The sequence below is a fragment of the Narcine bancroftii genome, chromosome 2 (assembly GCF_036971445.1).
Source record: "Narcine bancroftii isolate sNarBan1 chromosome 2, sNarBan1.hap1, whole genome shotgun sequence".
Lineage (NCBI taxonomy): Eukaryota > Metazoa > Chordata > Chondrichthyes > Torpediniformes > Narcinidae > Narcine > Narcine bancroftii.
The window spans coordinates 278,892,784-278,906,571 of NC_091470.1; the positions used below are offsets into that span (position 1 = coordinate 278,892,784).

The 13,788-nt window shown below is 39.8% G+C and overlaps 1 protein-coding gene across 4 annotated transcripts in view; it reads left to right on the forward strand.

Moving 5' to 3' along the window:
• sybu (syntabulin (syntaxin-interacting)) overlaps positions 1–13,788 on the forward strand; it is a 101,898-nt gene that overhangs the window by 18,070 nt on the left and 70,040 nt on the right. For 3 of the 4 annotated variants that reach the window (XM_069921085.1, XM_069921087.1, XM_069921088.1), the window contains exon 1: positions 3,555–3,937. The exons of the other annotated variant lie outside the window; for it this stretch is intronic. In XM_069921085.1, coding sequence (XP_069777186.1) covers positions 3,764–3,937 — 174 coding nt within the window. In that variant the 5' untranslated portion in view covers positions 3,555–3,763. Of the gene's footprint in view, positions 1–3,554; positions 3,938–13,788 lie in introns of those variants that run through there. 4 annotated transcript variants of the gene reach the window in all.

Consider the following 13,788-nt stretch of genomic DNA (forward strand, 5'->3'; position numbering starts at 1 on the left):
TTTGATAAACACTCCTGTAACTGTTTTAACAATCTTTCAGGCTCTGTCAAATATATCAACACATCGTCTGCAAATAGATTAATTTTATATTCTTCATCCTTAATCCTCATCCCTCTCATATCGTCATTTTGTCTAATAGCCTGTGCTAACAGTTCTATAGCCAATGCAAATAGGGCTGGTGACAATGGGCAGCCCTGACAAGTTGATCAAGTCAATTTAAAGGGTAAAGATGTCTGTCCATTTGTCACCACCCTAGCAATTGGATTCATATATAAGGCCTTAACCCAACCAATAAAAAAAGGGCCAAATTTAAATTTCTCTAATATCCTAAATAAAAAGTCCCATTCAACCCTATCAAAAGCTTTTTCGGCATCTAGTGCAACTACCATAGGATGATCAATGCCTTTTATGCATTGATCAAAGTAAGTAATCAAAGTATATTATCTGAGGCATTTCTATTTTTAATAATACCTGTTTGATCAATATGTACTAATTTAGGTAAATATTTAGCAAGTCTGTTAGCTAATACTTTTGCCATAATTTTATAGTCTATATTCAATAAAGAAATAGGTCTATATGAAGATAACTGTAAAGGATCTTTGTCTTCCTTTGGGATAACAGTTATTAAAGCACTTGAACACATTTCTGGTAACTTCTGATCTTCAGTAACTTGATTTAACACTTCCCCAAATATATTAGAAAATTCATCATAAAAAGTTTATAGAATTCCACAGGAAACCCATCATCTTCTGGGGACTTACCATTAGGCATTACCTGAATAGATTCCTTGATTTCAAAATCCGTAAATGGAGATTCTAACTCCTGAATATCTTTCTCATCTAGTACTGGTAACATTAATTTAGATAAGTAAGAATCAATAGAACCATTATCCTGTTTCCCCTCAGAAGTATATAATTTTTGATAAAATGAATAAAACTGGTCATTAATTTCCTGAGGCTTATAGGTAATTATTGAGTTTTTCTTAACAGCATTAATAGTCCGAGGTGCCTGTTCAGCTTTCGATTGCCAGGCAAATACCTGTGAGCCCTTTCCCCCAACTCATAATAATGTTGTTTAAATCTATTAATTAAGCACTCAAACTGGTAAGTTTTTAAAGTATTATAGCATAATTTTTACTTTGTTAATATGGCTTTTTTTAATCTTCTGTTATATCTTTCTGAAAATCTTTCTCTAATTCAGCAATCTGATTTTCCAACTGTAAACTTTCTGCCATATATTGTTTCTTAACTTTTGTAGAATAGCTAATGATCTGTCCCCACAAATAAGCTTTTAAAGCATCCCATACTACAAAATGACTCTTTGCAAAATTAACATTTTCAGTCAAAAATAAAGAAATATTCTCTTTTACAAAGGTAACGAACTCTGGTTTTTCAATAACATTGCATTAAACCTCGATCTATATGTCGAATGTACTATCTCCAAACTTTCACAAGAGAAAATTAATAATGAATGATCTGATATAACTCTATTTTTATATTCAGTTTGAAGTACCCTACTCTGAAGATGTGCTGATACCAAAAATAAATCAATTTTGGAAAACTAGTCATGCCTTGAAGAATAAAAAGAAAAATCTTTCTCTGTAGGATGAACTTTTCTTCAAATATCTACCAAATTTAAATCTTTCATTAACGCATTAAGTTGTATTGCCATCTTTGACTTCCTTATACTCTTTGGATTTTTATCTAATAAAGGATCCAAAACACAACTGAAATCACCACCCACTAAAATATTCTCATTAGTCTAATTCAACAAAAAAAAAAGACTGAAATAAACTGCTCATCATCTGTATTTGGTGCATATAAATTAAGCAGTGTCCGCAAAATTCCGCAAAAAATTTTACAATTAACTCTTAAAACTCTACCAGATTTCATTTCAAATGGTAAGTTCTTATGAATTAAAATTGCTACTCCTTTTGCTTTAGAATTAAAAGAAGAATAAAAAAAAACGTGACCAACCCAGTCTCTTTTCAATTTCAAATGTTCTTTCTCAGTCAAATGTGTTTCTTGTAAAAAGGCAATATCAATTTTAATCTTTTTTATATTTGCCAATACTCTCTTTCTCTTTATGGATTATTTAACCCCTGAACATTAAAAGTTGTGAAGTTCAATCTAGACATAATTTTAACTATTAGTAAATAAACACATTAAAAAATTAAACTCTATAAAATAATGGTCCCCTTTGTAATCCTTCAAAAATAAAAAAAAAGGAGGAAAAAAAAACTCAAAAAAAATCAAAACAAAAATTTTAAAAAACCAACACACGCAAAAGAAAAACCACCCAAAGGCAGTATTACCTTAAAAAACTGAGTGTGAGAAACCCAATGGTGGCAGATGACTAGCAAAGTTTTCAGTGTCATCCACCCCCCCAGCCAGATACATATTTATTATATTTATTATATAGATAAACACGTTCATATCTTCAACCCAGTAACTCCACACCCAATGATTGCTCTGGATCATCGATATCAAGAGGATTTTGTATTTCTTCTTTCTTTCCATTCTTCCCATTCTTTCCATTTCCACTGCCATTTCCATTTCCATTTAATTTCCTTTTAGGAGACAAAGGTGGAGAACGACCATTTCTTCTCAATTCCAGCAGAGAGTTTGCAAAAACTAAGGCATCATGATCATTTTCAAAAAATTGAAATTGAAAGTTTCCATAAAAAAACCTTCAAAATTACAGGGTAACAAAAAGCAAATTTATAACCTTTTCGCCACAGAACATCTTTAGCCATATTGAAATCTCGGTGTCTACAAATAACTTCCTGACTCAAATCAGCATAAAAAAGCACTCTGTTATTTTGAACCATTAATGGGGATTGGTTTTGTCGTGCTTTTTGTATTCCCATACGTAAAATCAATTCTCTATCCTGGTATTTTAAATAACGAATCAAAACTGCTCTCGGCTGTTGTACTGGAAACCGTTTTCTTCTCAGAGCTCTATGAGCCCTATCTATCTCCAAACCTTCAGGAAAGAACTCTTTACCCAGCGTTTAAAGAATTTTATAGGATCAGAGCCTCCAGATATTGATCTTCTGGAAGACTAACTATCTTCACATTATTTCTCCGACTCTGATTTTCCAAAGAATCAATCTTCTTCAATGTCTCTTTTTTGAATTCCCCAATCTACGAAAGATCCTTCCACTTTTTCTATTTTTTCTCTATTATGCTCCACTTGATTTTGACACTCAGAAAAAGCTGTCTCAATTTTCTTGTTCAGTATCAACAAATTTTATACATCTATTAATGTCACTTTTGACTACATTCATATCTTGCTTCATATTTGACATTTCTTCACATAAAGTATGCATCTTCATTTTCACCTCCATAAATCCTTGATTAATTTGATCTGATATTTGTTTTGACATATTACCCATCTGATAGGCAATCCCTTCCAGAACTGTAAATACTGGATCCATTCCAGGTTCCGGTTCTGGTTCCACTTTTTGAGGTTTACCTTCATAGGTTGCTGGCTCCCCCTGCTGGACGTATTCTGCAAAGGTAAGTAGTTCCTCTTCTGTCGGTGTGGATGCCTTGACAGTGTGGCTGTGCGTCCGGACACGTGATGCTAGCACCCCGTCCTCTTCCCTGCAGCCCACACCTTATCAAGGAGCCCCCAGACCCATGATGCTCCTCGCAGGCCAGGCAAAGCCACGGTGCATATTGGAGTGTCTTCCGACGCTACTCCGCATGTTCCCAGGCTGCCCGGCAAGATCGCGGGGCCACGGGTCTCTCTGTTGACCATGTCGACCACTTGCACAGCTTCACATGCGCGTGGATCGGCAGCGGCCGAACTCACCAGGGTGCCAGCACCATCTTGCGGGAACAAGGTTGGCGCAGGTGTTAAGATCGGCCGAGCTGGGGTCCTCTGGGTCTTAGGAATTGCTGAAATTGACTCCAAGGATTCCACTGTAAAGGTAGGCCTCAATTCTTCCGTATTTTTAAATGGCAATTTCTTTTGGAGTTGAGCCTTAGATTTTTTTACATTTGTTGCCATAGTAATTTACTATTGTTTAAAAAATTAAAAATATTATTTTTAACTAATTTTAAACAACTTAAAGTCGGGCATTTAATGTTCCAGCTGGGAGAAGGTGGAATACACGCCTTGCCTTTACGCCATCTTGCCACGCCCCCCCCCCCTAAATCCTGATCAATGTATTATGTATGATCTTGTGTTTAAACAAAATTAATCATGTGTAGTGACAGCTACACTGCTACTGAAAGAACACACAACCAGACAGGTTGAGCTCAGTGAGCAGAAAAACTGGTTTATGGCTGGCTGCCGGGCTGGATTTATACTCCCAGCCTGGATCTGGCTGAGAACCATGCTGGGGGGTGCCAACGTCGCTCGGGTGTCACGTGGACCCCAGTGCGGGCTTCTGAACCCGATGCTGAGAAGAAGGGGAAACCCCCAACGGTGCCATTTTGGTTGGCTGCCCCGCCTTGTGGATTACAAGCGGGGCCGGTTTGCCTGCCTAGTGGCATGCCGCCACACATGCCTAATTATAACATAATTAAGCATTATGTAGAGCACATATGAGCCCTTCAGCCCCTGTTGTTGTACCGGCCTATATAAATCTTTATACATTTCTAAAAGACTGGGAAAGTGGTATAAAGCACATAGCCACACAATTTATAAAGACCATGGAAAAAGCAATGGTGGACCTGCTCTCCCAGAATTCTATGCGGCAGAGAAAGGACTGTTTGCACGGAGCACTCATGAAGGTGTTTCTCTGTTGCATGGAATTCTAGGAAGGCAGGTCTGCCATTGTTTACTCTCTCTCTCTCTCTCTCTCTCTCTCTCTCTCTCTCTCTCCCCCCCCCACCCCCCACCCCCACCCCACCCCCCAAACTGTGACTTTCCCACAGACCTTTATAAATTTATAAAGGTTTATATAGGTTGGCAAAGTTTATAGCTTCTTTTTAATCTTTTGTTTCCTTCACATTCCTGGGCTCACGCAAAAACATCATCAACGTGTCACTACTTTGTCCCTGGATAGTCCATGTTCCTTTCACACTGGTTTAATCAGTATGCAGGCATCAGATGACCCCAGGGATGATACAACCTGCCTAGGAGGTCCATCCCCGACGTGATTCAATGCCTTTGTGTCGATTAAGCAGCTTTCATGTGGAACTTTAACTGGTATATTGGCCATTAATTACTAGGATAAGGTACCAGTGTGAAAGGGGCTTCAGACTGGGTGGGATGGAAAATGATGGAGCTATTGAACATTGGGAAATTGCTGACTGAGTGGTATTTATAAGTTTGTGTCTGTTGAGGAATGGAAAAGCCAAACATGAACAAAGAAATTAGAGTGATGACTATGGAAAGGAACAAAATCTCAAAAGACAGAAGAAAGGAATACATTAAAAGAACGTCTGGGATTCCTTTGTTAGAGTTGCAATCTGCTGCAGTGATGATAAAAATCCCAGCGGTTCCAGGAATGCTACCCACTGCATTTTTAGACCTACTTGGTCACGTTGCTCAAGAACTTGTGTCACTTGATGCGCATCTGACGTGAAAATCAATTCAAACTGAGAAATTCAGAAAATTAGAAGCAAGTCCTGTGAACCTATCCTACCATTCAACACATTCAGGGCTGATCCTAGAAGGGGAACCAAGAATCTTGTGGTGAAGAGAGTCCAGGAATTTGACCCAGTGACCATGGTAAGAAATTTGCAAATCAGTATAGCACAAATTGAAGGGAAACTTTTGGGTGCTGGTGTGCCTTCTCCCTTCCTGCCCTGCTCCTCACACATTCCCTCTCTATTTCTATGTGATGGATAACGATGTTTTGGGAAATGGGGCAAAAGAAGAAGTGAATTGCAACAGTGCACCTTGCAGATGTGTATTGTAATTCACAGGCAGTGTGAATGAATAATTAAAATTAAGATTGTTTTAACCCTTCAGTTGGGGAATCATGTTTCCCATTTCCAATCTTTCAGATCCTGTCAGAATATATTATTTTGCAATATGTTCTCCCCTTTATTCTCCTAAACTCTAATGAATGCAATCCTTGTTGACCAAATCTTTGTCCACATGGCAGTCCCATCTGGTGTTTGCTGAACTTTTGCTGGACTATTTCTGAGACAATAATATTTTTTTCAGTTAAGCAACCTAAAACTGCACACAGTACTCCAGAAGTGGTCTCACCAACACCTATATAACTGTAATAAGACATTCTTGACACTGAAATCAAAATCTCTTGTGATGTAAAGCCAATATATCATTTACTTTCTTAACTGCTTACTAAAGCTAGATTTGTTTAAAGTGACTGGTGTACAAGAGCACCAAGATTCCTTTGTACATCCACATTTCCTAATCCATCACTGTTTAAATCATTCTTTGCTTTGCTGTGTTTATATATCCCATCAAAGTTTAATATTTATCCACGAATTTGCCCATTCAGTTAATTTTTAATTTTTAAAATTCTAACTTGTCAAAATTACCTAAGTCCTTTTGTTTCCTCCTCACAACTAATAATCTAAACCAGTTTTGTGCCATCAGCAAACTTAAAATGTATTCTGTTCCATTAACCAAATCACGTATATTCTGAATAGTTGGGGCCAACGTATTGATTGCTTGGACCTTATGGTTGTTACAATTTCCCACCCAAAAATGACTCTGTCAATTAATTTTTAATCCCCACCAGTGTTAACCCACAAGCCCCCAATCCTACCTGCTTTAATTTTGTGAATGAACCTCTTACGTCAGACTTTATCAATGGCCTGGTGAAAATCCATATGAACCAGATCCACTTATTCTCTCTTACTATTCTACAGGTTACATCCTTAAATAAACCTCCAGTAGATTTCACAAATCCATGCTGTCTTTTTCTCTGAGTGCCCTATTAGCACATCTTTTTAAACAGACTATTTAAACAAATAGTCTATAATTCCCTATTTTCTCTCTCCCTCCTTTAGGTGATCCTTACCCAGTCTCTTCCCTGCACTGCTGCCTTGCTTTTTTTCTTTGTAGCATTGTGTATTTTCTTCCACAAGGACCCTCTTATATAGTCCAAAGTCTGAATTTCCAGAGTAGTACACAAAACCTCCAGAAATAATCGTTGTCACATTTCGTTCCTTCCAATGTTCATGTTGCAGAAACGAGGTGCACCATCTGTTGTGTTGAGAAGAGTATCAGGTTTGGTGGGTTATAGAGAGATGAGGGTTACAATCACATGTAACTTTTTTTGAATATTTTATTTATGATTTTCCAAACTTAAACTCAATTATCAACATTGTTAATGTCAATATTAATAGTATCAGCATTGACTACAATTTACAGTTATTTATTCTATACAAGGTTTTCTGCAGAGTTAAAGCTCTTTCTGTCCCCTCCCTTTCCTCCCCCCCCCCCCCCCCACACCCTCAACATTTAACAATTAACCACAGCTACACACAACATTCAAGACATACATCAGGGTTTCCTGGGTTTGTCACAGCACGGTGACCAGTGTTCAAGCTGTTTTCTTCTCTTGACTTTTCCTAATTGGGATGGGATGGAATGGACTCCCCCTTCCCCCACTGATTGAGGGATAGATGGGGAAGGTAAGGCGGTGAGGTGCGACAGTCCACACTATATTCGTGCTGCTATGGAATTTAAGTATGGTTTGCCAAATTTTCATAAAAGTGTTATACTTCTTTCTTAAGTTGTAAGTAATTTTCTCCAGGGAAACACAGCTTTTCATTTCTTTGTTTCAGTAAGTAATGCTCAGGCAGGATTCGGATTTCCAGGCAGCTGCCCCCACTCGTAACAGTTGTCTACGCACCTGATGCCATTACAATGGCAGGTGTCCAGGATCTTGTTACCCACCATCATTGGTATTAATCTATTTGGAGTCAGTGGTGTTTTTGTGGGACAGCCCCACTTTGATTCCTACATATTGGTTCATTTTATTCAAAATGAAGATAATTTGTTTTAGTGTAGGACTGCCTGTTTCCCAGATTTCAATTTAGCATTCCATTTATAAACAAAGTCCCCTGCTACGTTCTCACCTACCCTGTGCAGATCAATTTGTGCCCAGGATGGTAGACCTCCCCCTTCAAAAAGTGAAGCAATGTGTCTCGACTCGGCTGCCCAATAGTATTTCTTGAAATCTGGCATTCGTAATCCGCCCAGTCTGTAATCCCAGGTCAATTTTTCCATAGAGACCCTGGCTACCTTTAAATCCATAAAAATGTTCTTATTCATGAGAGCAAATTTTGGAAGAATCCCTGGGGCAACACCACGGGCAGTGTCTGAAGTCTTGGCAACACAATCATTTTAACACAGTGACCCTGCCCACTAAAGTTATGGGCAGGGACATCCATCTATTTAAGACCTCCTCAATTCTCCAAAGCAAGGGGGTATAATTTAGTTTATATAAATTATTCAAGTTATTGTCTATTTGAACCCATTTTGTGGCCACTTTAAATAACAGTTTTCTTGGTATTGACTGTAATCCCCCTTTATAAGTGGCATAGTTTTGCTATTGTCCTAATTAACCTTATACCTAGAGATCTCCCCATAGTCCTTCAGAGTAGAGGACAGCTTGGATAACAGGCTTGCTGGGTCCATCAGATATATCAGTACGTCATCAGCAAATAAATTGATTTTATGTTCTTTCTGGCCTGCTCTAAAACCCTTGATGTCTGGATCCTGGCGAATGGCTTCGGCTACTGACTCCCATGACCAGTACGAACAGGGCTGGAGATACCTAACCTGCGACCCTTCCAGTAGCGTCCACAGTAGCAACCTGGCAAGGAGTGGCATTCGGGACTTAGACTATGAAGCAGAGAGAGTGAATGTGCTCTGTGCTGGTGCTAAATACAGTGCTAATTTGTGCTGCTAACCAATGACGACCCTAGGTGATTTAAATTAACCAATGGCGATGCGAACTAATGGATGGCCAGAGTCCAATGACCCCTTCTGGTGATGCCTGCAAGGCATTGGCAATCATATGATGGTCAGACAGATCGCCCAGAGAGCTTTATTTCCAATGGAAGAGGAAAGAATTGGAAGCCCACTCACCTCCCAGCTGAAGCAGTGGCATGGCTAAGAGTTCGCCTGGTCACTGGTGGTATCGGTCCCCTAGCCCAATTAGCCCCTTAGCAGAGGGGCTATCTCATAATGACCACCTGTGTCCACCCGAGGTCCTTCTGTTTTGGCCTGCTCCCTGTTTTGGAGAGTCGGCAGGGTGACCTCATTGCAAACTCAGACACGCAGGGAGGAGGAAGTGTGTCATGGGATTCAGTTTCCTCAGGGTTATCACCATCCATCCATGCATACCCATCCTCCCACCATGTGTTGATCCTCTCCCCCTGCTGAACAATGGCTCAGACTTTTCCTGAGTCAAGCTGCGAGCCAGAGCAGAGAGCTGATTGCATCTGCTGTGTTTCAATCAGCTTGGAAGATGCCTCCATGATTTTAAATTTTAAGTTGGTCACTTGCCATTGGGCAACTGCAGTGCCTCTTGCAGTTCCCACAACTCATTTTGCAGGGATTCTATCTCCCTATCTTTCTGGGTGCCTTGACTAAACTTGAATGTGATTTCCCATTGGTGGCTAAGTAGGGATACCAGTAACCATAGTACTGCCCCACGACTCCCCCCAACCTTGGGAAACCCCAGTAACTCCAGGTAGGAGACAACATGGTGCCCTATCTTCTCCCAGCTGGCAATGCCGTCAAACAGCTCAACCCCTGATGGTTGTCAGTCCACCCGGGAATTTTATAATCTGGCCCTGGGGTTCTTAAGGGTCACCTCCTGCTCCCCCCATTTCTGAAATCAGTGAAAGGGTCCCTGTCTGTGAGCAGGTAGACAATCACACATGCACCCAGCAGTTTGCCCACACACAGTTATTAATAAAATTTCCCACATGGTTAAGACTCCACGTGTGTCCAGTTGTAACTCTTTGAACCCTGCTCGCAGTTGCCAATTGTTGTGTTGAGAAGAGTATGAAGTTCGGTGGGTTCACAGAGAGACGAGTCTGGATGCAATTGTTACAATCACTTGTAACCTTTATTAACACATGGGATACAAACAGGGGAGAACATTAAACGGTACTCAATTACTAATTCATTTAAGTGACTGCAAACATTCACTTTGACTGGATTCCGACATTGGCAAACCTATATTCGACCCCATTCACACACTATAAACAGGGACTCTTGCATGCACTCCTGGTTCCCTAATCAATGGGGATGCACCTCTACTTCAAGTACTATGGATTAGCTTCAGGGTATTGTATAAATTATCTGTGACCCTTCCAGCGACATCCACAGTAACGACCTGGCATGGAGAGGTGTCCAGGGCTTGGACCAGGAGCAGAGGGAGCGAATGTGCTCTGCACTGGTGCTAAACTGTGCTGCTAGCCAATGTTGACCTTAGGTGATTTAAATTAGCTAACAGCGAGCTGTGCACTAATGGATGGCCAGAGTCCAACCTTGATTGACAGATGATGTGACTTCCAAATAAGTTTCAGGCAGGAAGGACACATGACCATCTGCAATACACACATTCCAGACAGGCAGGGAGGCCATGTTTCCTCCACACACAACACCATCTGATCAAATTTCTCTGTGTTGTATTTGTCAAAATATAGTTTTAATAATGTGAGTCTGCTTTCAGTCGTGTATAGCATAGGGGAAATGCTTATCATGCCAAAAATGTATTTGTTTTAATTTGTAGTTTTTGTATTTCAACAATTATTTCCACTCTATTGGGTTAATGGAAGTTTCAGATTGAATATCACACACAATAACATATCCCCCCAACCACACCTCATTTCTAAATTACAATCCTGTTCTTTGAGTTTAAGATCAGATCTTTGTATTTTTACTTCACGTTAATGCCAGTGTATTTGTAATTACAATGCTGCTTTTCATTTTTGTGACAACGTGTACTATGATAAATTTCAGTAACCACATGCACCACAGAAACTCCTTTTTTTATAATTGCACTATAATCACACCCTTTCAATATGGAACTACTACAGGGTACCCATTACCAAGAGGGCGTAATTACAGGATTCCTTTTAAACAGGCAGCTTCCAGTATCCATATGGATCTACTTCCATAGTGGATATTTAAAAAAATAAGGACAGAATCCATCTCATTATAATGAGAATGGAATTTAGTCTGCTCATGCTTGCCAAAGATAGCCTCCAATCACTCACCCAACCTCACAATCTCTCTGTAACTGAATGAAAATACCAGGACACCAAAATGAAAGTAGTAAATGCTGGAAGTAATCAGTATTTGTGGAGAGAGAAGCAAAATTAACATTGCAGGTCAATGGCCTTCCATCAGAACTATAAATGGCTGATTTTCTTAGAAATAAGAATAGAAAATTATGAAGTGTGTCAATTTGGAATTTTTATTGACTGCATAAAAAATCCTGAGGTACAAAAAGAAATGAAGTTTTGTCAATGTAATAAATATTTACTTCCATAATTTTAACCATATTATTTCCTGTAAAATTTAAAGATTCCTACAGCATTAAAAAATCTTGTTTGGATAGGATGAAAAACAAAAGCTTTTTACTGCTCAATGTGAAAAGCAGCTCTGGTGATGTATAATATGGGATATTGGCCCAAACATAAAAATAACAAGGTTATTGACCAAGTACATCAGCTCATCGATAGATATTGTTAACAAAGGAAATACAAAAGTGTCCTTGTTCTTGGAATATTTATGTATATATTAGTGAATACATATCAGGTTTACTCAATATGCCCCTCATTTTCTTTATTATGTCATAACATAATCACAAAAATTATAACATGGCATAATTGTTCTTGCTTTTACAACAAATGTGCTGTGCATTCTCATAGACAATACCTCAACACTCCCATACTCACATATCTGTCCTCCCCACCAATCGCTCCCCCCACCCCCTGCCCCTGGCACCTTCCCTGGGGCTGCAGGAGGTGCCGCACTTACACCCGCACATCTTCCCTCACCACGGTCCAGGGCCGCAAATAGGCCTTTCAAGTAAAGCAACATTTCATTTGTGTATCTGCAGGACTGATTTACTGCATTTGTGACCTTCTCTACATTGGAGAGACTGGTGGCAGACTGGGAGATTGCTTCGCTGAGCACCTTTGCTCTGTCCACACCAGTAACAGAGACCTTCCAGTAGCCAACCCTTTCAGTTCTGTGTCACATTCCCAAACTCACGTATCTGTCCATGGCCTTGTGTACTGTCCCACCAAGACCACCCGCAAATTGGAGAAACAACACCTGATTTTGCGTTTGGGCGCTATCCAGTCAGTTGGCATTAACACAGTTTTCCAGTTTCTGCTAGCCTGCTCTCCTCTTCCCTCCCCCTTCCCCTCCCCCTTTATAATTCCCTCCCCCTCTTCCCTCTCCCTTCACCTTACCATCCCTCCTTCCCTTGATCTCTGCTGTCCCCTCTCTCCCTTCTCCACCTCTCACGTCCTGCCATGCAACCACCCCTCCCCCACCCTTTTCTTCAGACGCCTGCCAACATTTTCCCTTATCTTGATAAAGGGCTCAAGCTTGAAATGTTGATTATGTATTTTTACCTTTGCTACCTAAAGGACACTGTTTAACCTGTTGAGTTCTCCAGCACTGTGTTTTTACTACAACCATGGTGTCTGTAGATTTTCGTGTTTTACTTCCAATGCCACATGATGTTCATGTGATGGACTTCTGAGAATTTTGAAGAGTATTTATATTTAAAGCAGAAATTGATAGGCTCTTTTAGTAAAGGTGTCAAAGCTGATGGGGAAATAGGATTGAGATGAATAATATCAGACATGGTTCAAATGATGTAGCAGACTTATTGGCCAAATGGACTAATTCTACACCTATATCCTATGGTCTTCCTGTAGATCCATCCTGATCTGCATCATTTTATTTCCTTTTCTTTTAGGAATATTTAATTCCCTTGTTTGAGCCCTTGTTATTTTCACTTTACTATAATCCCTGACAGAAGAATATCTGCGATTTGTCATGCTCTGATATTTAACACAGATATATTCTGCCTTGAATTATTTCACCCCCCCCCCCCCCCCACCACACCCACCTTTGTCTGACCTCTCACTTTTTTGTGGAATATGCTTTCTTTGGAAACGATTAGCCTCTCACAGGTTATTTTTTCACAGAACTGCTTAAGAAATATCATATATATGTTAGGCAACGGTCCACAGAACCATCATGTTTTTTAAAGAAAACCAAATCTGTGGGATGGAAGAGAGAAGATTGCCCTGTGTAGATGTTTGTATGTAGGAAAGACTGGAGGATGGCCAATGTTGTTCCTTTATTTGAAGAAGGCAGCAGGTACAAGCTGGGAAATGACAGGCTGGTGAGCCTTACATTATTGGTAGGGAAATTACTGGATAAAATTCTAAGGGCCAGAATTTATGTAGCATTGGCAAGGTAGGGACTGATAAGTAATGTTCAGCATGGCTTTTTCAGGAGGAAATTACATCACTAATGTAATTGTTTTTTTTTGAGGAGGTAAAGAAGATGATAGATGAAGGCTGGGGGTAGGACTTTGGTGAAATATTTGACAATGTTCCACATGGTAGACTGGTCCTGAGGCCTAAGCCACATTGATCCAAGGTTGGGAAGCTAATGGCTTGACAATGGGATGCTGAGGGTAATGGGGGAAAGTTGTTTTTCTGAATGGATGTCGGTGACTATTGGTGTAACACAGGGATCAGTGCTGGGACCTTTGCTGTTTGTGATAAATATGAACAACTTGGATGTGAATGTAGGAGGTGTGATTAGTAAGTTTGCAAATGACACTAGAATGAGTGG